This window comes from Ictidomys tridecemlineatus, chromosome 13 (assembly GCF_052094955.1).
Source record: "Ictidomys tridecemlineatus isolate mIctTri1 chromosome 13, mIctTri1.hap1, whole genome shotgun sequence".
In the NCBI taxonomy this organism is placed as follows: Eukaryota; Metazoa; Chordata; class Mammalia; order Rodentia; family Sciuridae; genus Ictidomys; species Ictidomys tridecemlineatus.
In genome coordinates, this window is record NC_135489.1 from 15,877,560 (window position 1) to 15,904,733 (window position 27,174).

General features: G+C 34.8%; 1 protein-coding gene across 2 annotated transcripts; it reads left to right on the forward strand.

Moving 5' to 3' along the window:
- The first annotated feature begins 1,452 nt into the window (after nt 1–1,452).
- Nucleotides 1,453–26,030, forward strand: Lman1 (lectin, mannose binding 1). Of its 2 annotated transcripts, XM_013357604.4 has the most exons (14): nt 1,453–1,728; nt 5,239–5,393; nt 5,475–5,582; nt 6,313–6,374; nt 7,599–7,698; nt 11,381–11,504; nt 12,765–12,823; nt 13,233–13,365; nt 14,694–14,887; nt 15,003–15,073; nt 20,986–21,139; nt 22,138–22,259; nt 22,540–22,602; nt 25,911–26,030. In XM_013357604.4, exons 1-13 carry the CDS (start codon nt 1,491–1,493, stop codon nt 22,574–22,576), a joined length of 1,557 nt encoding a protein of 518 aa, XP_013213058.1. In that variant the 5' UTR covers nt 1,453–1,490; the 3' UTR covers nt 22,577–22,602; nt 25,911–26,030. The 2 variants fall into 2 exon arrangements, with proteins under 2 accessions (XP_013213058.1, XP_005323076.1); XM_005323019.4 differs by lacking the exon at nt 25,911–26,030 and having other exon boundaries at nt 22,540–25,801.
- The last annotated feature ends 1,144 nt before the right edge of the window (nt 26,031–27,174 follow it).

The following is a 27,174-nucleotide window of genomic DNA, read 5'->3' on the forward strand; positions in this document are numbered from 1 at the left end:
TTTCTGGAACTATAAGCACTCAGTAAGTGTTTGTTATTTTTGTTAGCCTTAATGTTTGCTTAACAAATATTTAGGGATTACTCTGCAAGGCATAGAGTTAGTTTCCGAAGCAATGAGAGAACTGAAAATGATGAAAAGTTTAAACCCTAATGATTTAAAGCCCTGGGGAATCAAGGGTAATAACCACACATCTATATAGCTGATATTTGTGTGTTGCTGCTGCTGGATCCTACTTCCATTTACATCTAGAGATGGGCAGGTGGAGAAATTTTAAGCCCATATTCAGTGTGAAGACTTTATTTGAGCACTAGAAAGAGATTTAATACTAATGGGCCATAAGTCTGGAGATGTAGAGGTCAGTGAAAACGAAATTAAAATAATGTGGGCTTGTGGTTCCTGGAGTTTGTGTTGTGTTCATAGCCCATAAAGGAGAGCTAATGAAATAAAGAGCTATGTGTATAAAGGACACACAAAATACTGCTCTTTCTCAGATTTTAAAAAATTCGTGCTCAAGCAAAAACAACTCCTGGTGACCATGAATATTTTGACAATACAGGTATTCCCCAACCCTCTCTGCCACCCTGGAAGGAAGATTCTCCTTTAAAATGCACAATTTAGGGCTGGGGTTATAGCTCAGTGGTAAAGCGCTTGCCTCAGAGGCACTGGGTTCGATCTCAGCACCACATAAAAATAAATAAAGATACGATGTGTTCATCTACAACTTTAAAAAAAAATGCACAATTTATTCGTTGAGTCAAACACCAATCCAATCTCTAATGTCCAGGTTCTACTGATGCTTCTGTTCACCGCACATAATCACTCTCTCCAAAACTGAACAAAACTCAGTATCACTTGAATGCACTGTTGCCACGGTTTCAAAAATTGGGAAGCCCTTGGAATTAATCTTTGCGAAGCGAAGGCTGATTGACAGATTCATAGAAATCCCTCGATTCAACCAACGAAAAGATCCTAGGGCTCTTTTGAACTGTTCTCAGAGTCTGGGACCATTAGTATTCATGACCATTAGTAGCCTTTCAAGTACGACTCGTCTCTGGGAAGTTCACAAAATGGAATCCAGCCACTGAATAATCGTGTCGCATCAAAAACGAACCTTTCTTCCAATACCGGTTTGTCATAGGCTGAGGTCGCCCTGAGATAATCTAAGCAGCGGGAGAAAGCCTCCTGCAGGCAGGCATCCTTCAGCTCCGCCCGCATCCGACGTGGCTGGCAGGGAAAATTAGTCTCCCGGCGGCGCAGAGCTCGCGGACCTTGCTGCCTCCAGGCCCCGCCCCCTCCCAGGCCCCGCCCCCTCATCCCCGCCCACTGATGCTCCGGGCCGGGAGGCCTTGTGGATAGGGGTGGCCGGGGGCGGAGCTCACCCTTTGCCCTACGGGTCTCCCAGGCTCCGCCAATCAGCGAGCGCCCTGTTGGCCATTGCAGCCTCCCGCGCCCCTCCCTCTCCCGCCGGCCTCTGCGTCCCAGAATCCAAGATGGCGGGATCCAGGCTAAGGGGTCCCCAGGCCAGAGCCTTGCCGCTTCTCTGCGCCCTGCTGCTGTCACTCAGTCGCTTCGTCCGGGGCGACGGCATGGGAGGCGACCCCGCGGCCGCCGGTGCTGCGGACACGCCGGCTGTGATGCCACATCGCCGTTTCGAGTACAAATACAGCTTCAAGGGGCCGCACCTGGTGCAGAGCGATGGGACCGTGCCCTTCTGGGCCCACGCGGGGAGTAAGCCCGGGAAGGGGGCGGGAGGCCCGGGTCCCCTCTCCGCCTTCCGCCTCCTCCTTTCGCCTTCTCTGCGCGGATACCCTGGTGTGGTGAGGGTCCCTTTCCAGCTGTTGCACACTGTATGCGCTGTGGTGGGGAACCTCTCTGCAACCCCAGGTTCCTCTGGCCTGCAAGTTCCCCCGCCAGCCTCCGAGAGCCTTCTCAGCATTCTGTCCACTGTCATCCACCTCATGACTTCTTTGATCTCCTCGGTACTATCCGTTTGGTCTAGAAGTGTTTTGTTACTTCCTTCCACATCCCAGCCCTCAAACTCACTTTTGGGTGTCACGTTTCACCCTGATGCCACATCTCTGGGGGACACGTTCCCCACCCACAGCCATCCCAACCTGAGACCTGTTTCATCAGCCTCCTTTCTCCTGCTTACTTTTCTCCAGTGTTGTTAGCAATGGTTAATGCTCAGGTTTGTACTCAATGCCATTTGAAGACTCCAGAGAATACAAAGATTGATTTTAAAGTAATTTTTAAGTTTTTGCACGTCAGAAGACGTTATTAAGCTGTTAGACCTACACCTTTGCCTCTCTTACTGACTTTGGTGTGGTCTTTGATCTTTGCATTATGTAACTTTATAGTCACACTTATGCTTTATTATGTAGTAGAAGATTTTTTTGTATTGATTATTTCTGAACCTGGCTAAGAATAGCATTATATCTTCTCCTTTTAAGGAAAAAAAAATAGAAGTTCTGCTTCAAGTTTTATTCACCATGTTTTGGCTCTCTTATCGATAAGAGAGTCTTGTTAGAGCATATCTGCAGGTTCTAGTGCTGATGTGTCACTGCTGACTAAGGAATCAGTCCTACCACTTGGCATGTCATAACCTCTGTTCAGTGACCATCAGATACACCCTTTAAAACAAGTGGCCAATGCCTTTTGATGACATGAGAACTCTGGCAGTTTGAATTCCATCTGTATGTGAGATTAAGCAATCATTTATATAAGGCTTGTATACATCCTTCTAGATTATCCAGTGCTTGAAATAAAATGTTTCATTTCTAGAAAGTAAGTACTAAATAGAAAGCACTCTTTTGGGAAGGGCCATTACCTGCAAATTAATATGTAATTATATGGTATAAATTTCAATTTGATTTAATTACCAAGTCATCAAGTGTTTGAATCCGAGTGCAATTATGTTGTTAACTCAGCAGTTATATATTATGAGCCCACTGGGCAAAAGGATAATGGTGGGCAATTGTTATCAAGATAACATCATTGTTGATACACAAAGATGATGCAGATTATACTAAACACAAGGTTTTGGATCTTTTGCTTTCAGTGTTTTAGGGAGGATAGGAATGATGATTAATTTTTCAGTAGTAATGGATTTGTTCATACTTTTTCACTTTTGCACCTCTCCATTATCTGCCTACTTTTCTCTCTCTCTCCCATATCCACAAATTAGGAATGTTAATCAACTACCAAAGTTACTTTGACTTTCTTTATAGAGCCATAACCTATTAATCTTGTGTGATGCAAAAATTCAGGATAATGTACCTTAATGCATTTAAATTGTTTGTCTAGACTATATTTGAAATAAAGAGATTAGTATTTTAACCGTGACTTAATCTGTGTACTGACTCTGGGAGTTACTGCTATGAATGTCCCTTGCTTGCATCACTACTCTAATTTTTATAGTCTTACTGTTCTCTTTCTGCCATTGTTCATTCCCCCCCCCCCATTTTCATTTGGCCCTGCAATCCATTATGTAAGACAAAAAGTAGAGAGATTTTAGGATCTAATTTAAACAAAGCCCTTAGTGTTTAGCCCTAAATTAAGATAAAATCTATCATGTTTGTCTTTCTTAGTTCTAATGTCCTTTTGTACTGCTGGTACACATGGGTCCATAAGGGCAAAAAAAAAATGATACTTTGTAACTATAGCTCTCAAATCTCTCTTCACCTTCATTTTTCCAATTTGCTCCTTAGTAGATAAGACAGGTGTTATCTGTTTTACATATGGAAAAATTGATGTTCAGAAAGGTAAAGTTTCTTGGAAGAGGTTACATAGCTGGTTTCTCTAGAATTGAACTCAAATCTTGGTGTTCTGATTATCTGTCCAGTACTCTTTCTGGTGCCTTCCTCTCAACCATTCAGTGTTTGAAAATGATAATGACAAAAGTGAGTGATCATACTGAAGCATTTCAACTTTACTTTTTTTTTTCAGTTTTTCCTGCCTATAAAGTGATATTATAGTTTTATTTCCCAGCATAAATAATAGTTTAATATCTGAAAGGTTATGCAGAACTTTTCAAATTTTAGGCCTAATCATGCTTTAATAATTATCTAATTCAAGAATGGGAGGATTGAAATACGTATAAGCATACCTCATTGCATTTTGCATAGATTGTTTTTTTTTACAAAACAAAGATATGTGACAGTCCTATTTCCAGCAAGTCTGTTGGCTCCATTTTTTTAAAACAGCTTAGATGATCATTAGCTTTTTTAATAATGTTACTTTTTAATTAAGGTATGTATTTTTTTAGATATTATGCTCTCATACATCTAATAGACTAGAGTGTACTGTCAATATAACTTTTATATTGACACTGGGAACCAAAAAAAAAAAAAATGTGTAAAAACTGCTTTATTGCAGTGGTTTGGAACCAAATCGGCAGTATTTCCAAGGTATGCCTGTATGTGCACTTTTATAACCCCTTATATGCCTCTGAGGTTGTTAGAGAGATGAAATAACTTACCTAAGATTAACCTGCTAGTTAGTGGCGGAGCTAGCACTTCAGCTCAGATTGGAAGTGCAAACCACTACTTTGGGGATCACCATTTTCTCTCAGAATCTGCCAAAGCTGAAGAATGGCTTACTGAATTGAAATTTAGTTGACTTTCTTCCTTGAAAAATGCATATATGCAGAATATTTTGCATATAACTTTTGGAATGTTTGTGGAAGTGATCAAGCTCAGCCCCTTCATTTTACAGGTGAACATATGGTGAACCCAAGAGAGTAAGAGAATTTATTTGTTCAAAGTCCCAGCTGTACTGAGACTAGGAACAAGTCTTTTGATTCCTAGTGGTATGTTCTTTTCAAAATGTTTAAGACTTTTTAACATTTGTAAACCAATAAATAAATATGTTGCACAGTTTTTTAAAAAAATATTTGCAGATTTTTGAGGTATTTAAAAAATATTATGAGAATCAAATAGGTAGTTTGCCTTTTAAGTCATAATTTCCTTCCTCTTGTCGTGGAATATTAAATGTGTTGTTATAGGTTTATTTTATTTTATTTTACTTTTACAGAGATACTTCAGTGTTCCAAAGATAAAAGAGGCATTAGGCCTAAAGTTTCAAAGTTGAAACTGTTAATATGAAATTATTTCTTAATAAAATTATTGTTCAGCTTACTAAGTTAAAATTAGTTTTTTAAATATGTAGTAGTTTGGTGATGATGTGTTGAATTTTATCTAATTATAATTTAAAGCTTTTCTTTCCTTGTTTCTGCTATAGATGCTATTGCAAGTTCAGATCAAATTCGAATAGCACCATCTTTAAAAAGCCAAAGAGGGTCAGTGTGGACAAAGACAAAAGCAGCCTTTGAGAACTGGGAATTGGAGGTGACATTTCGAGTGACTGGAAGAGGTCGAATTGGAGCCGATGGCCTAGTAAGATCATTTCTGTTACTTAGAAAATTAATATAAATGTACACACCACTGACCTAATGGTTCCCTATTATGTATTTTCAGGCAGTTTGGTATACAGAAAATCAAGGCTTGGAGGGCCCTGTGTTTGGATCAGCTGATATGTGGAATGGCGTTGGAATATTTTTTGATTCTTTTGACAATGATGGAAAGGTATATTTATTTTAAAAGCAGTTACAGACTTTGTTATATCTGCTAGCAAAGTTAGATTATGAGAAATATACCTTATTTGAGACTCATGAGTTTAATTGTGGCAAACTTGGCAGGTGATATTTTAAATATGGTAATTAGTTTTAATTTAGCAACTGAGAATTTAGCAACTGAGCTATCCAGATACAATTTTTCATAAACCAGATGGAGGTCATAATGGAGCCTTAGAACTTTGCAGTGACTGCCTTCCCCACCACCCCTGTAATGTGCTTAATAATATTGCTGGATAAACCTGAAACATTAAATGTAGGCAGGGAAAACAGTTGTGTTTAGAAGACTTTTGAAAGTTTGCTCTCATCACAGTGTTCATGTGCATGACTTATTGCTAGCTCATGTAACATCTTTTCATGTCAATCTCTCTTTTTGATCAGACCAGATCTCTCCTAAAACAGTTAAGAACAAAATGTACTTACATATTGTAAACATTAACTGTGGTTTAGCAGTAGCCTTAAGATTAATGACATTCCCTTTAGCTGGTTTTTTTCTTCCATGACTTTCAGTGATCCCTATTAGCAATTCAAAGAACTTTAATAATTCCTTGAATGCAAAGGCCATATTATTTTAAAATTTTGAGTTCTAGAATTTTAGAGATATAAGAGACTTCATAGTATAAGAATGATCTAGAATTTTTTTATTAAGGCCTTTAAAACAAATGCATTCTCTTTATTTTTAGAAAAATAATCCTGCTATAGTTATTGTAGGCAACAATGGACAAATCCATTATGACCATCAAAAGTAAGTATATGATCTTACAATGTTTCTCATTTTAGCTTCTCTTCAGAAATTGCATGAAAAATATTGTTTCATATCCTGAATACTTTGCAATTAAGATTATTCTTTTTCTTACAATGTCATTTTGTAACTTAGTGAATGGATCTTATTTTAATTTGACTGTGTCCCAACCCATTAGTCCCAAGTTTTCACATCTGAATATCTTAATGAAATTGACATAGGTACATTAAAATAGGTTGGAATCATAGAGTTTATATACATTATATAAATTATATAAATCTAGAGTTTATATACATTATATAATTGAAATTATTATAATTATATAATATAGTTATAATTATTATATAATTATATTGCATATAATATGATTATATAATATTTATGTGCTTATAGGTGTTCCACATCTGGAACAATGAAACCACATGGGTTAAAATTGTTTCTATGAATCACATCATATGTTAAACTTAAAATATATATTTATTTAACCTAAAATTATATTATACAATATTTTTGAAGGTTTATAGGATCTTCCTGGCTTTCACTAGTCTTACTTTTTCAGCTTTATTAATTTTAAAACTAAAGTTGAGCCTTGACCAAACTAATGAATACACAATTTATACCACTTTATTCATTCTAAATATTGTGGGTTACAAAGGATCTGAGTGTTCAGTGTATTTATAATGTATGTGAACTAGGAATGTACATTTTTTATTTTCACATATTTGTTATATAGGAATTACCTCTTAGTTAGTCAGTGAACTGCAAGAAACATTACTTATCCTTGCTGTAGTTTGCTATTTCCTGCCTTAGTTATTTTCAACCCTGGTAGTTCATCACCGCTCTCTCTGGAGCTATCTAAAGTAGAGGTACCTGGGCATTCTCCTTTCTATTCTACTTTAGTTCATTTCTGGTGGAGTCTATGGATCTGCATTTTTAAAAGCTCTATAAGGAATTTGGATTCTGCCCTATGGTAGAGGTCCTCTGTCCTAGCCTCATACAGAATGGTATATCTCTCCTTGCTGTCAGCACATAATAACATTGATTCTCATGTCACTCAAAGTTCTGGCAGGAAAAAATTTGTGCCACCTTTATATCCTCTAAATAAATAAAAAGTTGAAATAAGTATCCTAAGATTTTATCATAACTTGTTATTATTTTAATCTTCCTGAATTTTTAAATATTGAAAAGCTTTCTAAGTTTCTTTTTTTCCTTTCTCTTACACTCTAGTGATGGTGCCACGCAAGCCCTAGCAAGTTGTCTGAGGGACTTTCGCAATAAACCCTATCCTGTTCGGGCGAAGATTGTATATTACCAGAAAACTCTGACAGTAAGTCGTAGTAATCAAATGAATAATATTCTAGTATGACTTTTCTTCTTGAATTCTTTTTGATTTGATTGAAATTAAATGGACTTAAATGTGGATATTGTTTATGTGCTGATCAGTGTTACTCTAAGAGAACAGACATGGCTTCAGAGCTTGGTATATGTAGGCATCTATTTAAGAACTTGCCAGCAGGTTTCCATTTGGTCAGTAGGCATTTGAGCACCATGCTCTATGTGACATGTTATATGTATATATGCTAGTCTTTGGGAAGTAGGAGTAAGACAAAGGTCATTCTCCCCAGAAAGCTTATAGTCTAATTCTGGAGACACATGTAGCATTAGCATGCTATGTAACAAAGACTACAAGCACATTGAGGAATTGTAGGAGTGAAATTCTGTAACTCTGATGTGGGAGTGGGGAAGGTAAAAAATAGCTTCTCAGAGTTAAGCTACATTTTAAAGCAGGAGCAGGAAGTTTGGGGTAGGGTGTGTGTGTCTTCTAGGCACAGAAAGCAGTCATAGGGCCTTGAGAGAAATTGAAATATTTGAGACAGAGTTTGCTTTGACTTATAGAGGACACCTGGGGGAAGCAAGTTTGAAAGTTTGGCAGTTATACACCTTGCACAGGGTGTCCTGTAGTTTATCCTGTAAAGAACTTTTAAGAAAGTTCAGTTTTAAGCAGAAAGTGAAATGATCAGATTTACAATTTTGAAAGATGACTTAGGTCCTAGTGTTCTTAAAGGATAAGCCAATTTTGACTACTTGACTCTGAAAAGTTCCAGGCCTGTGCTTTGTACTTTATGTGCAGTTTTTTAAATAGCCCTGTGGCATATGCATCTCCATCTTAAATGAAATTGAATATAGGAGATTTTGAATAATTTCAATATTATCATACTGAATAACTCGGAGAACTCTGATGTAAACCCAGCTCCATCTTAAATGCAAGACTCCACTTGTGGTCTCCACTAAGGTGGTGCCAAAGGGAAGGCAGAGGAGAGATGAGGAGCAGGTGGAGACTGTAGGACTAACTTAGTTCAGTTTGCCATGGGTTGAGGTACAAATAGAGTTGTAGAGTGAAAGATAGTTCCTGAATGTCTGCCCATTAGACAACTAATTGGTACCATTTCCTAGCAAAGTAGCAGTTATCTTTGTTTGTGTTTGGGGAAAAATGGAAATGAGAGGGTTGGTACATGGTTTAATTATAGATAAATTGAATTTAGCATAAAACATAGATGGCTATATCCAACGGGCAGTTCTAATAACTAAGATCATCAATGCATTGTAAACTTTGCTTTTTAAAGATGTTATCGTATCTTTTGTGAACTTTTTCTTTTCCTAAATCATGAGCTAGCCTTAAACTCCTATTTATGAAACACTGAAAATTAGCTCTTTAGAGAAAAAGAAATTACAGGTATGTGGATTTGAACCTAGGGTTTCATGGATGCTAGACAAGTGCTCTGCCATTGAACCACACTCCCAGCCCTTTGGAAAACTATATTGGCTTGATCTTAAATTCCAAGCTGTTAGAGATCTCATTATAGAGGATATGTCCAGGGTGTTAGGCTGGACATAGGTTTTACTATAATTACTATTCATCCTGTACAGTTTTATTAGGGTCATCACTAAGTCACACTTACCTTCATATGGATAAAGCTCAGACAGCAGATATTCACATGGTGAGTAGATGCTCACTTAAGATCTCAGAGAGGCTGCCTGCATGATTCTACACAATCTATACAATGAGGGGCCCACCCCACCAGCAGTTCCTGCAGAGTGTACTACTTCCCCCCAAAATTTCCTAGTAAGATGAGATTGGGTTTTGCTATATGTATTAGCATATTTAAAATTCCTTCATAAAGAAAGGATAAATAAATAAACCTTTAATAAGCCTCACATTCTGCGGACTTATTTGGCCCTGGAATTCTTTTGTTGCCTAATTTCTACAGATAACTGTAGGCTGGTGTTTGAAGTTACATGCTGCAGAACAAGCTGGACATGCTAGACTCCTAATGCAGCTTATTGGGTCTAGCCTGTGAGTGTTTGCTCAGCCTGTTGTTCCTTCCAGTGATGTTCTCTCCTTTTCTCTGTACTTGACTGACCATACTCAGCTTTGAACATACTGCCTCAGATCCCTTTTCCACAGATTTCCCAAACATCAGCTTATAATGATATATTTCCCCTAAACTCTTAAAGTTTTATTTTATTTTATTTTATTTTTAGTGCTTTTTTTGGTCTTTGATGAAATGTGCTGTCTTGAATTGCTAGTTAACTCTATGTTATATCTTTTCTTACCAATATGGTTATAGCCACAGGCAGGTATTTTATCCTATGATTCTCAAAATCATTAATATTGTGCCCATGTTAGGTACTCGAGAAATGTTTAAGTTAGTATTTGCATCTCAGCTTGTCCCAGTTGTTTTGACATTGGAGGGAAAAGAAAAAGATATTGCAAGCATGAAGTGGATGTTCTGGCATTAATTATGAACACATAGTACGTGGGCTTTACAATCCCAGTCCTGATGTCCTCCTAACTCATAGTACAATGAATATGTTATACATTTTTAAAAAAATTAAGAACAAGACAATAAAGACAAGTTGCAAATGATATAAACTGAAACAGGATTATTTCCAATAAAAAGAAACAAATATTAATATTAGTTAATTATATGGCCAGTGTTCTTTAAAATTAATTTTAACTAGTTTTTAGTCCACATATTTTTATATTACATTACATGGAGAATAACCTTTTCCATTGATGGATATTTTATTCTTTTTTGGACAGAGTTCTATAACATTTCACTTGTGTGATTTAACCTTAATTGTCTGTGACAAAACTTTGACCCTAGAAGTAGTGATACAGGTGCCCTTGGTCCATGCCATGGACCTACTCCTTTTGTGGCCACTCCAATTTCAGTGGCTATCTTTTGGGGTAGGGCTAGTGATGGGGTTGTTAGGAATGAAGAGGTGAAACCACAACTTGACTGGGTTGATGGGAAGAGTGTTCATGTGTCTACTGGATCCCTATACTTTCTGAGAATTCCAAGATTCTCTTAAGAAATTTAGGGTCGTTACTTCAAATATACATTCTACTGAGAAGAAACTTGGATGTCCTTTTAGAGACTTCTGTTACTTTTGCTGTTTCTGCTAACCTATAACAGCCCAATTACTTCATTTACATAATAAAGAAGAGCTCACTACTTGTTGAAGCAATCTATTTAATTCTCTATGAGGTGTAGTTAAACTTGCACACTTAACCTATTCGGTTTTAGCTCTGTCACTGGGGTTTCAGAACAAATATGATCTCTCTTCTGAATAAACCATACAAAGAGAATAATTTTTTAAAGAGCAAGTGAGTCATATTTCATTTTAGAAAATTTGAATGAAAAATTATCAAAATTTTCACATTTTAAACATTTGACACAGTGGGTAAAAAACAAATGGAATATCTTATTGTATGATAATATTAAGTAAGTGAGGTTATTTAAAATTACCCTTTATAATAGTGAAAGGAAGCAAATTTTTATTTGTTTTTAATTAATTTATTTGTTTGTTTGTTTGTTTATTTATTTATGATGTTGTGGATTGAACCCAGGGCCTTGAAGGAAGCAAAGTTGAACAAATTGACTAACTGTAGATCATTTTACACTGTCCATTGTAAAAGCTATAGCTGTAGTATGTCTTTCTAGGTAATGATCAATAATGGCTTTACACCAAATAGAAATGATTATGAATTTTGCGCCAAAGTAGAAAATATGGTGATCCCTCCACAAGGGTATTTTGGAATATCTGCTGCAACGGGAGGTCTTGCAGGTAAAACATGCTATCTTTTTAATATTGAAAGTTAGTGAATTGAGTTTTATACATAATAATATATGTTGGAGATATGTAAACTTGTTTGCATGTAACCTTTTAAGACTATTTGAAGCCTTCCCATAGTCTACTGTGCGTCTTTGGCTCTGTTGGGACAGCTCTCATTGTTTTATAAGTATACAGTTGGCTAGGGATGCATACAAGTATCCAACTTACAGCATTAGTTTGGGTACTGTTTTACAGCAAAGGAAACATATTTAAATTTGAATCTATAAAAGGTTAATTGTCATATGTTTTAGGACCCTAAGTGTTGTCACATCATATATAAGTGAGTTTGGCAATCTGAGGAAACTTTATTTGGGGACCAAACTTTATACCAAGATTCAGTGATCATTTTTTCCCTTGTGTGGTAATAAATGAAGTTACTCCACATTAACCCAATTTTGTGTTTATATGGCACATTGTAGTTTTAAATACTTTTCAAATGTATGGATCGTTCTCTGCAACCCAGGGAGGGCGGAAAGAGAGACCACATTTTTCCTATTTTTAGATGAATTTGTCAAATTTTATGTGAAAGGTTCTGAAGATCATATGGCCTATAATGGTTAGCCCAAGAAGGTCTGATCCCTGTCCTTTTAGACCACATGATTTCTGTTCAAGTTTCTCAGTGTACTGTGAAGAATCACAGTTTTCTGGATTGAATGTGCCTGCATCTCTCGACTTCCGTGAGTAGTAGAAAGCATGAAGACTGATGCACACTGTAGATAATTGTTCTACTCTGTGGATGTAACTAACCAGGACAACCTGCTGAGTCTCTGCTTTCAGCTTAAACACCTTGACATTAATTTGATTTTATGTGATTTTAGATAAAACATTAAGTTATTTGTGGCTTCCATGTGAGTAAAATAAATATGAAAGGCAATAACCAATACATGTGATGAAATAGACTCAGAGACAGTTAGGTATAGGAAATATACTAACAGGATTTTGTCTATTTGTTTATTGTTTATTCCTTATTAGACATTTGTTAAGCATCTGTTATATGTTAAAGTTGTTAAAATGTTGTGATTTAGGGTTTAAGAAAGTGAATTTGGATTACTTTTAATATAAATCTTTCAGATGAATTTTTGCCCTTAAGGTCACAGAGAACCATTGCCTTTATCAAATTACAGCTTATTTATCATTATTTTAAAAGCAATAAATATAAATTCACAGCTATAAAAATAATATATTATGGAATTTTTTTTTTTTAATTTGTAGATGACCATGATGTTCTTTCTTTTCTGACTTTCCAATTGACTGAGCCTGGAAAGGAGCCAGTGAGTACATATATTTGTTTTTTAAAGTGTATTTTCAATTTTCAATGGTTATGCCTCATGGCTGAAAACTTGGGAAGACTGACCTTCCTGCTGTATGGTCATGTACAAGTTACTTAACCTCCCTAGTATATAATATTTTTATTGGTAGAACAGATGTTTGTCCTGGCCATTTCATGATGTAAGGATTAAAAGAGACAGTATACTTAGAGCAAGTAGTAGTGGTTATTGTTATTTTTGTTGTTAATATTAGTAGCAAGAGTAAAGTTTTTTTTCTATAAAAAGGAATAACCATTTTATGTTAACCTTTCAGCTGGTGGTAGAATAGTGAACTTAAGAAAAAGAACATATATTGAAATGTCTCACGGGTTCTCTTATCTTTTTTATGATTTATTCTTAAACTCCAATAAAGCCTACACCAGATAAAGAAATTTCAGAAAAAGAAAAAGAAAAGTATCAGGAGGAATTTGAGCACTTTCAACAAGAATTGGACAAAAAAAAAGAGGAATTCCAGAAGGATCACCCTGACCTTCAGGGACAACCTGGTGAGTGGTGGCAAAGCTGATATCCATTGTGGCTATAAATTGGATGCATGATTCCATGTGTTTCCTATCTCACCCCCTGCTCTCTGACCTAGCAAGCTCTAAGTAATTTTTTGGAAACAATTTATGAGCAAATCTTCAGTCCTCAAGAGTTGAAAGACCTTAAAAGTGAGACCTTATCTTAGTAAAGTGTCAGTAATGAATGCCACAGTTGTATAGATGAATCCTACACCACTAGTGCTTGAGCTCCATGGGGCAGGGATTACACTTATTATGTTCTCTAAACCTAAAAAGTACCCAGAACATTACTGTGCTGGTGAGGCTCAGCAGGTATTTGCTAAATGAAATCATCCAAGGTTTATGTCTCTCCTTTTAGTAGTACTATGTTTACCTTTTAGCATAGAGGTAATACTTAAAAACTATCAAAACTATTGTCAGAATAATGTGAAATGATATCTAATCCACCTCTCTCCTTACTACTAATAGAATCCTGGACTTGAATATTTAGTATTTTAAAGTACTATTCTAGGGCTCAAGCGGTAGTGCGCTTGCCTGGCATGTGCGGGGCACTCACTGGGTTCGATCCTCAGTACCACATAAAAATAAAATAAAGATGTTATATCCAACAAAAACTAATAAATAAATAAATAAAATACTATTCTAAGCCAATGTAATTCAGATCTTGCTTATTAAATTAATAATGTCAAAAATGTTAAGACTGGTTTTTATTACCTGGTTTTCCCTGTGCACATAAACAATCACTGCTGTACTTAAAGCCTGTGGCAAACATTTAACACTGTGTAGTGTAATGATCACCAGTGTCATCCAGACTTGAAGAAGATAAAAATGAAGCATAAATGTCTTTCTTTTAAGTATGTGAAAAGTGTAGTTGGTGAATTTTGAAAAATGTTTCCACCTACTTAACTATCACCCAGTATATTTTTTTCACTTTAGAAAGCTCCCTGGTACCTCCTTCACATCAAAATCCCTCTCCACAGAGCCCATCACCATTTTGATTTCTGTCACCCTACATTAGTTCTGCCTATTCAAACAGACAGAATTATACAATATATTTGAAAGAAAAAATTACTTTTAAATGACAAATTTAAATGGAATTTATAAATGTTCAGCCACTAGAAATGGCAAAAAACAAATAATAAGAGTCATAATTAAATATTTACACATTTTCTCTTTGGAAGATTATACTACTATGTTGGAAATGTTTTAATTTTGGTGTCTGTTTACCCTTTGTTTGGTTACAGTATTTTAGTAATCACCTATATATAAGTATATGTAGGTGATTCTAATTTTAATTCATAATTACTTTGCAGCGGATGAAATATTTGAGAGTGTAGGAGATCGTGAGCTAAGACAAATCTTTGAAGGACAGAATCGTATTCATCTTGAAATTAAGCAGCTGAACCGACAATTAGATATGATTCTTGATGAACAGAGAAGATATGTCTCTTCCCTGACAGAAGAAATATCTAAGAGAGGAGCAGGGATCCCAGGGCAGCATGGGCAGGTGAGCTTTCGGAACATGCAAATATGACTTATTTTGACTCTCTTGTATTAGAGTAGAAAAGAAAGGCTATAAAATGAGGATTATTGAGCTAGCTGACCATCTTTTTTTCTTCCAGATCACTCAACAAGAATTGGATACTGTTGTGAAAACTCAGCATGAGATTCTGAGACAAGTAAATGAAATGAAGTAAGTGCATCAAAGTCGTGTTTCAGTGTTAAGTGGTATCTTTATCCTAGTGAAGGTTATGCATACATGCACTGTGTTATTATGAGGAATCAATCACATTCTTGATTCATTTTATAAATAGGGGACTATAAACATAAGAATTTTTAATGGTGCAGCCAATTTGGAAAACAGTATAGAGATTCCTTAGAAAGCTGGGAATGGAACCACCATTTGACCCAGCTATTCCTCTTCTCAGACTATACCCAAAGGACCTAAAAACAGCATACTACAAGGACACAACCACATCAATGTTTATAGCAGCACAATTCACAATAGCTAAACTGTGGAGCCAACCTAGATGCCCTTCAATGGATGAATGGATGAAAAAAAAATGTGGCATTTATACACATGGACTATTACTCAGCAATAAAAAATAATAAGATCATGGCATTTGCAGGGAAATGGATAGCATTAGAGCAGATTATGCTAAGTGAACTTAGCCAGTCCCAAAAAAAAAAAAAATGCTGAATGTCTTCTCTGATATAAGGGGGGTGACTCAAAATGGGGTAGGGAGGAAGAGCATGGGAAGATTACCTCTAGATAGGGAAGAGGGGTGAGAGGGAAAGGGAGGGAGAAGGAGAATTGCATGGATGGTAGAAGGAGACCCTCATCGTTATACAAAATACATCTATGAAGATGTGAAAAAAAGAAAAGAAGTAAAAGAATTTCTTTTCTTTTCATGAAAAAGAAGACTCAAATTCATAATAGAATGCATGTTTAAGCATTATGTTCATAGACTTTTTTTTCTTACTTTTGCTTTGTTTGTTTATTGTTGTTTTTAACACCTAATATATGTTTGTTTTCACATCATCAAAATTATTTCACCTCTATCCAAGAAATGCTGTGATATAAATTAGTAAAAATTTTGGAAGCTAGAGAGGAAAAAGAAAAAGAAAAGTGGGGGAATCTCAATAAAATCAATGGAAAATCAGTAACATAGAGGAAAGGGACCAAAGGGAGGGAGGACAGGAAGGAAAGGGGAAGTACTTCGAAATGATATTGGCCAAATTATATTGTTGTATTGTGTGCATGTATGAATATATAACCACAAATCTCACCATTATGTATCATTATGTAATTATGTGCATTACACAATGACAATACACAATAAAATATGGAAAAAACCCAGAAATTTAGCAATATGAAATTATATCAGTTTTAAATAATTAAAAAAAAGAATTTTTGATATTTAGAAACTATAAACATCTAAATTTTTAATAGTTTTAACCTGGAAAAAAATCTTTAATGTCTTTAGAAAAGCTAACTTGACAGAGTCAGGTGTGTGCTTGTATGTAGAAAAAAGAATATGGAATGTGACATATAGCAATTCTATGAGAAATACTAGGGAATGAGCATGTTTAGCATTGTAGGACTATAATATAAATTACTTGGATGCAGGTATTCTTTTTTTTATGGCATGAAAACATTTTAAAGGAAATAATGTGTAACAGCCTCTTTTTTCATTCTTATCTTGTACCCTAAGAGAGACTAGACAAAAATCAGAGTGTTGAATGATAAGTTTCTGATGAGAATGATTTACTTATGCAGACGATTAACATTTCTCAATTCCTTAAGCAGAGAAAACAAGCCAGAGTTTCATGTTTCCATAAGCTAATGCTTTAGAGCACTATCCTGACCAGTATAATCCTTGACAAACAAGAATGTCAAGGTATATTATTTAGGATTAGGAAATTAAACTGGATTAAAGAGAAGGTGATGTTCCTGACATCTAAAGATGAAAACCACTCAACTTATAACTGAAAATTTGTATTTCTTTAATTCTGTTTTTTGGTACTTAAAAATTTTTTAATATCGTGAACTCATGACTGCCAACTGAATAGTTGAGCTATTCAGATAGTTTAGCTAAATGAATAGAGTTCTTTTGAAAATGAACTTAATCATGTAACATAACATTTGATTTTTTTTATTTTCATCTGTTTTAGACTTCAAATGCTGCAAAAATAGTACAGAAAATTTCCATAAAAATCTTTTACCCATCTTCCCCTAATGTTGACATCTTATATTACCACAGTATAATTGTCATAACCAGGAAATTAACATGGATAAAATACAATCAATTAAATTAATGACTTATTCAGACCCCCTCCCCCCCAGGGATATATCTTTCCAAGGAAATATTACTTTCTCTTTCTTCCCTGCTATCTCTCCTCAGTCCTTTCTCCCTTTCTTTCAAACCTTTTCCCAGTATCTCTGTTGATAAGCAATTATATTAGTTTCTGGTTTGTTCTTCCTGTTTTTCTTTTGCACATATGTATTTTCTTAAGTCTTCATACTCTAGAAACCCTTGTGCTTTGTTTGTTTCACTTAGCAGTAGTATTAGAGCACCTTAAAGTTTAAGTAGTGGTTAGCAATTTCTTAGGATATTTGATAGTCCTTACAAACTCCCACTTACTAGTGGAGAACAAATGTCATGCATGCAATAAATTAACCAAAACTGAGCTCAAATTTTGAATTGGTCCTATAGAGCTTTTTCTTTGGAATTAAGGTTTAGGAAAAATGTGAAGAGATAGGAAATATTTGTTTTTAATGGAAAGGAAGATTTGTGTCTTTATAAAGGATTTTCATGTTCCCATAAAGTCATAATTTTTTTTTCTGTAGAGGTCTTAGAAAGCATGTAGTTCAGCCTCCTTTCTGTAGCATTGAACCTTTTCCCACTTCTTCATCTCAAAACTTTTTCCTTTCAAGATTTCTAGCATACTGCTCACTCTTTGGCCTCTCTGCTGCCACTTAGTTTTCTTCACATATTGTTCTTCTTTCCAACATCTCTTAAAAGATGTTTTCTCTGGGTTTCTATCCTCTTTTCACTTGATCTATTCCCTAAACGAAGTATGCCCCCTTTCACGACAATTTTGCCTCATAGACCCCTCCTTATTCTTTAATACTCTGCTCTAGGTGCCTAGGAAAGTTCAACACATCTTTATTTGCAGAGCTCTATTTTTTTCTAAGACATTGCTCTCCTGCAAGACTGTTGGCTCAGCAGGGCAGGAATTACATTTTTCTCACACAGTTTATTTCCCTAAAAATTGCCTGGCTCATAACATGTACCAAATAAATGTTAGCAGAATCATAGGCAAACAAATGATTGATTGAACGAGAGAACATTAAGAGACTCAATTTTTGTATATTAAAAAGACATTTCTATGTAAGCAAGTTCGTACTTCTGGGAAGCAATATTCTTAAATGGAGTTATGTAAGAAATTTATATTACATGGGAGGTTTTAGTCTTGGTAAGTATTTCAAGTGTATTAAAATATAATCCTTAATTGGTGTTTTAATGGAAAAGCTTAGCCTCATGAATTTTCTTGAGCACTTGTGCCATGGAAATAAATTTTAATCAATATAGGACATTGATTCAGAAAGCACTTTAGATATTTTATAGCTAGTTTTAAAGTCTTCATTGCTTCTTTAAGTCAAATACAGTTTTTTAAAACTTAACATTTAGTCTGACATAACTATGCTATTTCTAATTAATTCTGAGATTTGAGTCTCTTCTTTTTGCTTTCTTCTAGTAGAGCTCTTCTTTTTAAATTAAATTTTATTCTAGGAATTGAGTGGGATAACTTTATATTTATTCATCCAAATTGAACCATAGTTGCAGGCACTGGTAGGAAATCAGAGACATAAAACTCATTCTCAGGGGGCTTATGCTGATCCATCTGTGCAGATCCAAAGTAGGAAAGTCTCCATGTGGGACGATTGACTGTGTTTGTTAGGGAAGGATCCAGGGGAGAATGTAGAGGAAAGGTAACCTATAGTGGAGGGATTTTACCAGAAAGAACATCCAGAGGCTTAAAGGGAAAGGATATTTTTTCAAGGAATGGCTAGAGCCAAGACAGGTAAAAAGGAATAGTGAGAGATAAACTCTGAGCAATAAATAGCAAACATTATAGAGACACTTGAGTTTTAGATTTTGTGGCCATTTTCAAACATCCACAGAAATAGAATAGTACAATGAATATCTGTGTATCCACAGTCAGCTTCAACAGTTGCCAGTTGTATTTTATTTTCCTCACAAAAGAAATTTCCAGACTTGAAGATAATTTGTAATATAAGTGTTAATATATACCTTTTTAAGTGCTTAGTAGGTAAAATAATGATATTTTCAGGTAAATTTATTTCCTTATTAATAAAAAGCCTGTTATATTTCTGTAATTTTTAAAGAAAAATGTAATTTCTTACTATCATGCTTACAGATTCATATTGAAAGGGCATACTCACTGGTAGAATTCCTTATTTTACATATGAATAGTGGAATCACATCTTGCATTAAATTATATTCTGAAGTCAGTATGTTAAGACAAAATGTTGCATGAAGTCAGAATTACCCTTCAAAATAATATCATGTTGGAGAATATCACACCATCTCAGCATACCAACCAGTTTTTCCTTTATATTTGGAACAAATAGATTCTTCTTTGGTTGGCTTCTGGTTGAAGCACTAGTTTGTATAGGGGCCATCTGGTAGAACTGCAAGGAGAAAACACTAGTTGGATTTGTGTTTGGGGTTACAGAGTCCCCTAGGATTCTAAGATTTACCAGAAGTATTCGCAGAACTCAGAAACACTGCTATACTTATGGTTATAGTTTAATACAACAAAAAGGTATTAAGCAAAATAGCAAAGAAAAAAGGTGCAGAGAGTTGAGTCCAGGAGAAAGAGGCTCCAGCTTCTGGTTGTCCTCTGCTAGTGTTCTCACAGATGGTACAGATGGTCCCCAATTTAAATTTTTCAGTTTTACCATTATACAAAAGTGATACACATACAATAGAAATTGCACTTCAAATTTTCAAGTTTGATCTTTTTCCAGGCTAACAATGTGTGGGGTAATACTTAGTTGTAATACTAGACAGCAGCATCTAACCACAGACCCTATCAGCCCATGTAGTCATGAGGGTAAATAACCAGTACTCTATAGTGTGCTGGGTTGCTAAGCAATGATGTGCTGTTGCTTAGTTGTACTAAATGCACTTTTAACTTATATTTTTCGTTTTATAAGGGGTTTGTTAGACTGTAAATTTCGAAAGTCAAGGATCTTCTATACTTAATTCTCCCAACGGCAATGTGTGACAAACAATATGTGCCAAGTGCTGCCATCTAGGAAAGCTTACCCAAGCCTTGACATCTAGGATGTTTTATTAGAGATCAGTCATTATAAATGGAGTAGCTGACCGAAAACACTCTGTCATCACTTTCTTTATGACTGTAGGCAAACAAAAACAGAATTCTCATAAATCAGAGTTTGCATAAACTGGCCAGGCCCAACACCCCAGAAAAATAACTCTTTATTGGGCAGCATATTTCAGGTGCTTACAGTGATGACCTGATCAAGGGCAGTCCTGAAAAACTTTAGAATGCATAGGATTTGCAGAGTTCAAGTCTACTTAATCCTTTGCTGTAAAACAATGAAAACACTGGAAAGATTTCTTACAATTTATTAAGAGTAATTAATATCCATTATATTATTCAGAATTTAACCTTTATTTTATTTATTTATTTTTATGTGGTGCTGAAGATCAAACTCAGTGCTAGGCAGCATTCCACCATGGAGCTACAACCCCAGCCCATGTTGCTGGTTTTAATATAGACTATTTGGTAGTACTCTCTATGTATTATTTTTAGGTGGCCTTTAGTGAAGAATAAAGCCGTAGTATTAAGCTGTAGTTTTATAAATCATTTTCTAGTTTTGAAGACAATTCCGAGTTTAAATACTTTCTTTACCCTTTTTTTGTGTGTGTATATGTGTATGTGATCTGATTATTAAGCTTCAAAAAGTATAACCATTTGAAATCTGTGACTGAAAAAGTCAATCATCTTTATAGTGATTTCATTATATAAAGAGATTTTCTGTTTCAGGAATTCCATGAGTGAAACTGTCAGACTGGTCAGTGGGATACAGCACCCCAGTTCTGCAGGAGGAGTCTATGAGACCACACAGCACTTCATGGACATCAAGGAGCACCTGCACATAGTGAAGAGGGACATAGACAACTTAGTACAGCGAAATGTGGTAACTTTGTTTCTTTTTCTGTAACTGTTATAGACTTCCTTAGAAAAGGAAGAATGCATGGTCTACTTTTATTCTGCTGAAAATATTTTAACATTAGTTAGTGTTAATACCTTTTTTTGGGAGGGGGGATATTGGGGCTATACCACTGAGTTAAATTCCCAACCCTTTTAATTAATTTTATTTTGAGACAGGTCTCACTAAGTTGCTTAGACTGGCCTCCAACCTGTGATCATCCCATCATGCCCAGCTAGCTGGAGTTCATTTTTATTATTCAGGGTAGAATTGGTCCATGTCTTTCAAATTTCTATATATTTTGATTTCTTTGTTAAGTTTTATATGTAGGATTTACATTATCATTCAATGAAAATATTCTCTGATTACCATTTTAGTATCTTCTCTGATCCATGGCTAAGGCCAAGGATGGTTTGGGTAATGTATATGTCCTGAAGAACTGTGCTGGGTAGATGTAACTATATCAAGAACAATACATATGGAAATAGGAAGAGAAATGTTTTTTAGAACAGTAGTGAGTAATATTGAATGCTGTGAGATTGGAGAGAATGATGGTAAGTAAGAGCTATTATGTTTGTAGTTTATTGGCAGGATAACTGTGCCATTTATTTTCTGAACTGAAACACTTTTGAAAGTGAAGGATGGGCTATTGGTAAACACCCTAGTGCAACAAGTGTGCACTGAAAGTGTTCAGGGGAATGTGGTTTGTATTACTTCTCATCTCTAAAACTTTCAAAATTATCATCATTCTTAGTGAAGATGAGAGCCAGAAGGCAGTGTGATAAGGTAGAAACCATCTCATGTCAACTACTCTTAAAATTTTTTTCATTTTTAAATTAAAAAAAAAAAAAGAAAAGTTGAAGTGATAGAAGATATTTCTAGGGAAGAATTAATCAAAATACTTGTTTGTATAATAAACCATGAGTTTTATAAAGTTTCATGTATGTCTTTTTCCAAGCTACTAATTTGACTAATTATAATTATAGCCATCCAATGAAAGATCAAAATGCCCAGAACTACCACCATTTCCATCATGTTTATCGACGGTTCACTTCATCGTATTTGTAATTGTACAGACACTGCTGTTCATTGGTTACATCATGTATAGGTGAGTCTTCGTGGAATTTGACATAATTATTTTCTGTGTTTAATTTGAAATACTATATGAAGTTATATATACCCATAGTGCAACTTTCAGATACAAAGCAAATATTATCTCTAGTCTATTTCAGTTCACATTTGGAGTACATACATAGAATATATGCTTATCTTAATGTATTTTATATTTCAAAGGCATCGATATTTTAAGCAATCCTGTTTCTTTCCAAAGTTTAATGTGAAGAACTTCTTTCAGTTTTTTTCTCTTTTTTCTTTTTTTTTTTTTGTAGGACTCAGCAAGAAGCAGCTGCCAAAAAATTCTTTTGACCACCATTTTCATGTGTGTACATCATGTATGTATGTACAAAATGTCTTTTTGAGGGACTTATAAGTATTTAAATTACTTCATAGTCTAAATTATTAAATTTTATATAAAATAAAACATTGTTTAAACATTGATTTTTTTTTCGGTAAGAATAAACCTTAAAGATAACCACATGTAAATTTATTCATAGTACATAAATCTGTTTAAATTTCAGTGAACTGGTTAGTAGAATGTAGCCACTGAATAAAATATTGACAAGAGGATAAATACTAGAAAATAAAAAATAGAAATAATAGAAAATGGATATGAGTGTAACCCACTAAGTCTCTAATATGGAGAGGCTTATTTATTTAACATAAACACACTTGTCCTCTTGCCTCCCAGAATATGGGTCTAAGTAACAGCTCTCCATCATATTTTGTCACCAAAGTCTTAAAGGTTGGAATTTCCTAAACTAAGACCTGGCTTTGCAGTTCTTTAATCTTAATATAGCTCCCTCTGGAATCAAAGAATGTTTTGTCTCAGAGCTTTATGATGTGGTTAATAAGCTTCAGATGTTTAATGAAATGTTTTTCCCTCTGATTATCAATGCTACATCTCACCGTTAAAGGAAATTTTAGGGAAAAATTAAGAGCTGCATTTTGCCTAAAAAGTCACTTAGAAGAAAACATTCCTCTGATAATAGTTTTTAATGGTTATTTTTGCCTGGTGATGTATTCATTTCAGAATGGCCCATATTCTTGAGTGTCTTCATTCAATATTATAAAAAATAATTTTTGTACTTATATTTTTAATTTAAGGAATTTATTTCTCTTATTTTGTCCAACGTAATTCAGCTCAGATTGCATGTTTTAAGAATATTTTGAGTTCACAAAACCTACCACTACACTGTGGTTTACATTACTCTGTGTAACCCAGGATTTGTTACTCCTTGTATACTCTTACATTAAGGAGGCTTGATTTAGAAGCAGTTTTAAGATTTTTGAGGGCAAAAATTGAAAAATAGAGCAAAATACTTCTGATTTCTTCCTTTTAATGCCAGAACTAAGGATGTTGTAAAGCACTTGTTAGTAAACTTAACCATGAAATGTTAGACTGGAAGGAGATTTTATAGTCTTTGTACATAGTTCTGGGTGTTAGAGAAACCATCTGTAAATGACATTTTATAAATACAGATTTAGTTTTTGTTTTCACACCTGGTGTAGACTTACTTTTGCTTGCTTCAAAATACTCTTTTACCTAAAGTGATTTGATTCTCTTTCCTTTGCCATAGGATCGAGAGTAATACTGTTTTATAAAATAGTACTATTGAATTCTTCCAAGCCTCCCAAGATTCCTCTCAAATGTCATTTACAGATTGGGTTAATGAGTTTAAAATTTCTATAAAGACTTCGTGAAGAACTGTGCAGTATAGCAGTACCTAACTAGCACTGTGTGTGCGAACAGTCTTGGATTGCTTCTTGTGTAAGTGTTTATCCTAGAACACAGAAAGAGAATAACTAATGACGACTCACTCTACTTTGGTCACTTCAACGTTGAAAAAGTTCCTCTCACATTTCTCCTTTGTGTTAACATTTTGAAATTCATGTTTTGGAGACATCATCATCACAGAATTTACTCATATTCCATGAAAAAAAAAATTACCCTCAGAAGAATATGTTGTAGACTGGAACCTGGGAAATCCTCTTGAGATAAAGGCTGCCAAGTCCAGTATTTTTTAAAGCTCATGGTTACATGTGCCTGAACATTAAAGAAATATAGGATCTATGCAGTATATACTTTTCAGGTTAGAATTCAAGGGGAATTCTTCTGATTGTTCCTAATACTAGTGGAGATGGTTGTTATGAAAAAGAATGAGTACGAATTTTTTTCTTATTAATTTAATTTGCTTGAAAATCAGTAAAATAGTTCATGTAGGACATTTATCTTATTATTTGAAATTTGTTTTCCTCAAAATCATCAAGTAGCTCATTTTTTAACAAAGTGTTTCAGTCTGTGGAAAAATCAATCACTGCCAGAATTTTTTCATTTTTGTACTATTATGTATAATTGAATTTAGTCACTTCTCTCACACCAGCAAGTATTTTACAGGTGCCTTGGATTAAAACAAAATTTATTTAAAATTTTTAATGTAAGTTGTTGTGTTTATGATGCTACTTTTAAAAAGAAAATGCAATTACATAATGGCTGATGCCCTTAATTAATATACTTATTTGTATTCCAATTGTTTGAATGTTTTATTCAGCTTGAAACTTTACCATGAAGTCACAATAACCAATGTTCTGTTATGTGTTAAAGGCATATTAGTGTTCTTAAAGTATAGTCCATGGACCAGTCTGGGTCATGGAGTGCTTGTTTAAAATACAGATTTCAGGGCCCCATTCCAAGTCACCTGTATTAAAACTCAGGGGTGGGAGGGCTTCAGAGTATCAGTGTTCAACAAGCATCTCAGATGATTCTGAGCACACTAATGGTTGAGAACCACTAAAATGGAGAGTGAAAAATAGGTCTTTTGTTGGCTTAATGCTGAGTTGAGAGCATAATATTTTTTATTATCAATGAAATTATTAGCAAATGTGCACTGATTCTTTTATATGTAAAATTTACTTAATGTTTCTTTTACTAAAATTCTTGGTTCATTAGTGACTACAAACTAAATCCAGGTTATTACTTGTAGCTCTTGGTACTTTGGTGGCAGCTTATGTTCAGATCCTGGTCAAGCCATGGAAACTTCCATCTTGAAGCCTGCCAGCTAAAGCCCTTGCTTTCTTGTTGTGATTGTGCTGATGTTTCATCTCAGACAACTGTACTTTTTGATAACGTGGGGAAAACAGAAATTACTTGAATAAGGGATTGCCTGCCCTGCCACTTTGCAGAGATGTGGTCTTTGTAAAGAACATAAAGCAGTTGTGAATATTAAGATGTCCATGTATTTGTCAAAGGGAGATAGTAAACAAATTATTATATTGGGGATTTTTTTATTTATAAGATCTAGTGTAAAATCAGCTCTTGCAACTTTTTAGATCTGTATGTTGCCTGTTTAATATATTTCTTTTATGATATTACTTAAAAATTTAAAAAAATTTAAAAGGATTTTCTATCCATTGTCAGTTTCAATTGGATAACATTTTGTCAAGTTTTTTTTTTTTTTTCCTGATTGTTATTTTATGCTAGCTGGAATTTAAAAAATGACACTGACCTTATTCAAATAAAGAAATATTTTAGTAGTTTGCTATTTTCTTCATTGATCTCAGGTAATAAGTAGCTTTTCGTTTTCCAAATAAGCTCTGATCTGCAATAGAACTTCATTTATCTGTCATCTGTGCTTTGTCTTAGGTGATCTGCCTCCTGTGGCGTCAACAAATGGAAGGGAAACTGGAGAAAGTAGAAATGGCATTTGTTAAATATTTACTCTTGCTGGTAATGAAAAGTACATATTAAAAACAATATATTTGATGTTTTCACCTTCAATAACCAAATGCTGGCAAAAGTATAGTTAAGCTGGAACTCTTTGTTGTTATTAGTTACTGGCAATTTTTTAAATCTTTTTTTTTTCCCCCAAATACCATTAACCTAGTGAAACTGGGTTTGAGTCTTGGCTCTGCAACTTACTAGAGGTGGTTTTCAGTATCATCATAATCTTACATCGTTGTTAGCATTGTAAAAGAGAGTCTTTATAAAGAGATTTCAAAAAGTAACATACTAAGTTAATGGATCCCTTTCCTCTATAAACATAAAGAAATGCTGGATAAAAGATTTAAATACATAGATGAGTATGAAAGAAATTAGAATTTAAAGATTGATTAGGGAGCTTGCTAGGGGTAAGGATAGCAAAAACTAAACTATATAAGCCCTGATACTGTGGTTGGAGGATATGTTCAGTTGGAGCTTGAGGGATGTGGTTTTGGGCCTGGAAAACCCATTAGGTTTGAGCTAAGATGCTCAGATAAAGTTAGGACCCTGGCAAGTTGCTCCTTCAGTGGAAGTGGGCTAACAGAACCTTACACCCTGATGACAAGAGAAAACATAACAATCGTCTCTCCTTGGGGTTCTGGATAGGGAATAAAATTCTCTATAAGAAATTAAAGACCCAGCCTCATGCTTTATGCCATTGTAGCATCCAAATGACCTGCGTGGTGTGGAATTTTCCAAGCCAAAACTAAATTAGTTCTGGTCTGGTAAATTCTAGGAGGCGGCAAAACAAAAGCACTCTTTAGCAATAATTCCACAACAAAAGCACATCAGACAACCCAGAACATCTAGTCCTAACTGAAATGAGCTCTAAAAATCATACCCCGAACAAGAAAAATGTGAAAGAAATAGTAAATAAAAAACTTGGCACCTCCAAGAATCTGGGGTAACAGTGACAAAGAAAACCAATGTACACTGTAAATGAGTTCAAAAGACTTGAGTTTATTTAGACTAGAAATTATAAGGAAGGAAGGGAACACTGAAAAGAAGAGTAAGAAGTTATCTTGGTAGTTAACTTTAATACCCAGAGAACTTAAAATATGGGCAGAAAGATTAAATTGGACACTGCTGAAAAAATGATTGCATTATATGTAAGAAGTCTGAAAAAAATTACAGAGAATGCATCACA

Bases quoted from the DNA above. Each gene is read 5' to 3' on its own strand.
- Lman1 (XM_013357604.4), top strand. From the start codon at position 1,491: ATGGCGGGATCCAGGCTAAGGGGTCCCCAGGCCAGAGCCTTGCCGCTT. The intron at 6,375-7,598 runs GTAAGTATATGA...CTTACACTCTAG, and splicing joins ATCCATTATGACCATCAAAA to TGATGGTGCCACGCAAGCCC. The intron at 22,260-22,539 runs GTGAGTCTTCGT...TTTTTTTTGTAG, and splicing joins ATTGGTTACATCATGTATAG to GACTCAGCAAGAAGCAGCTG.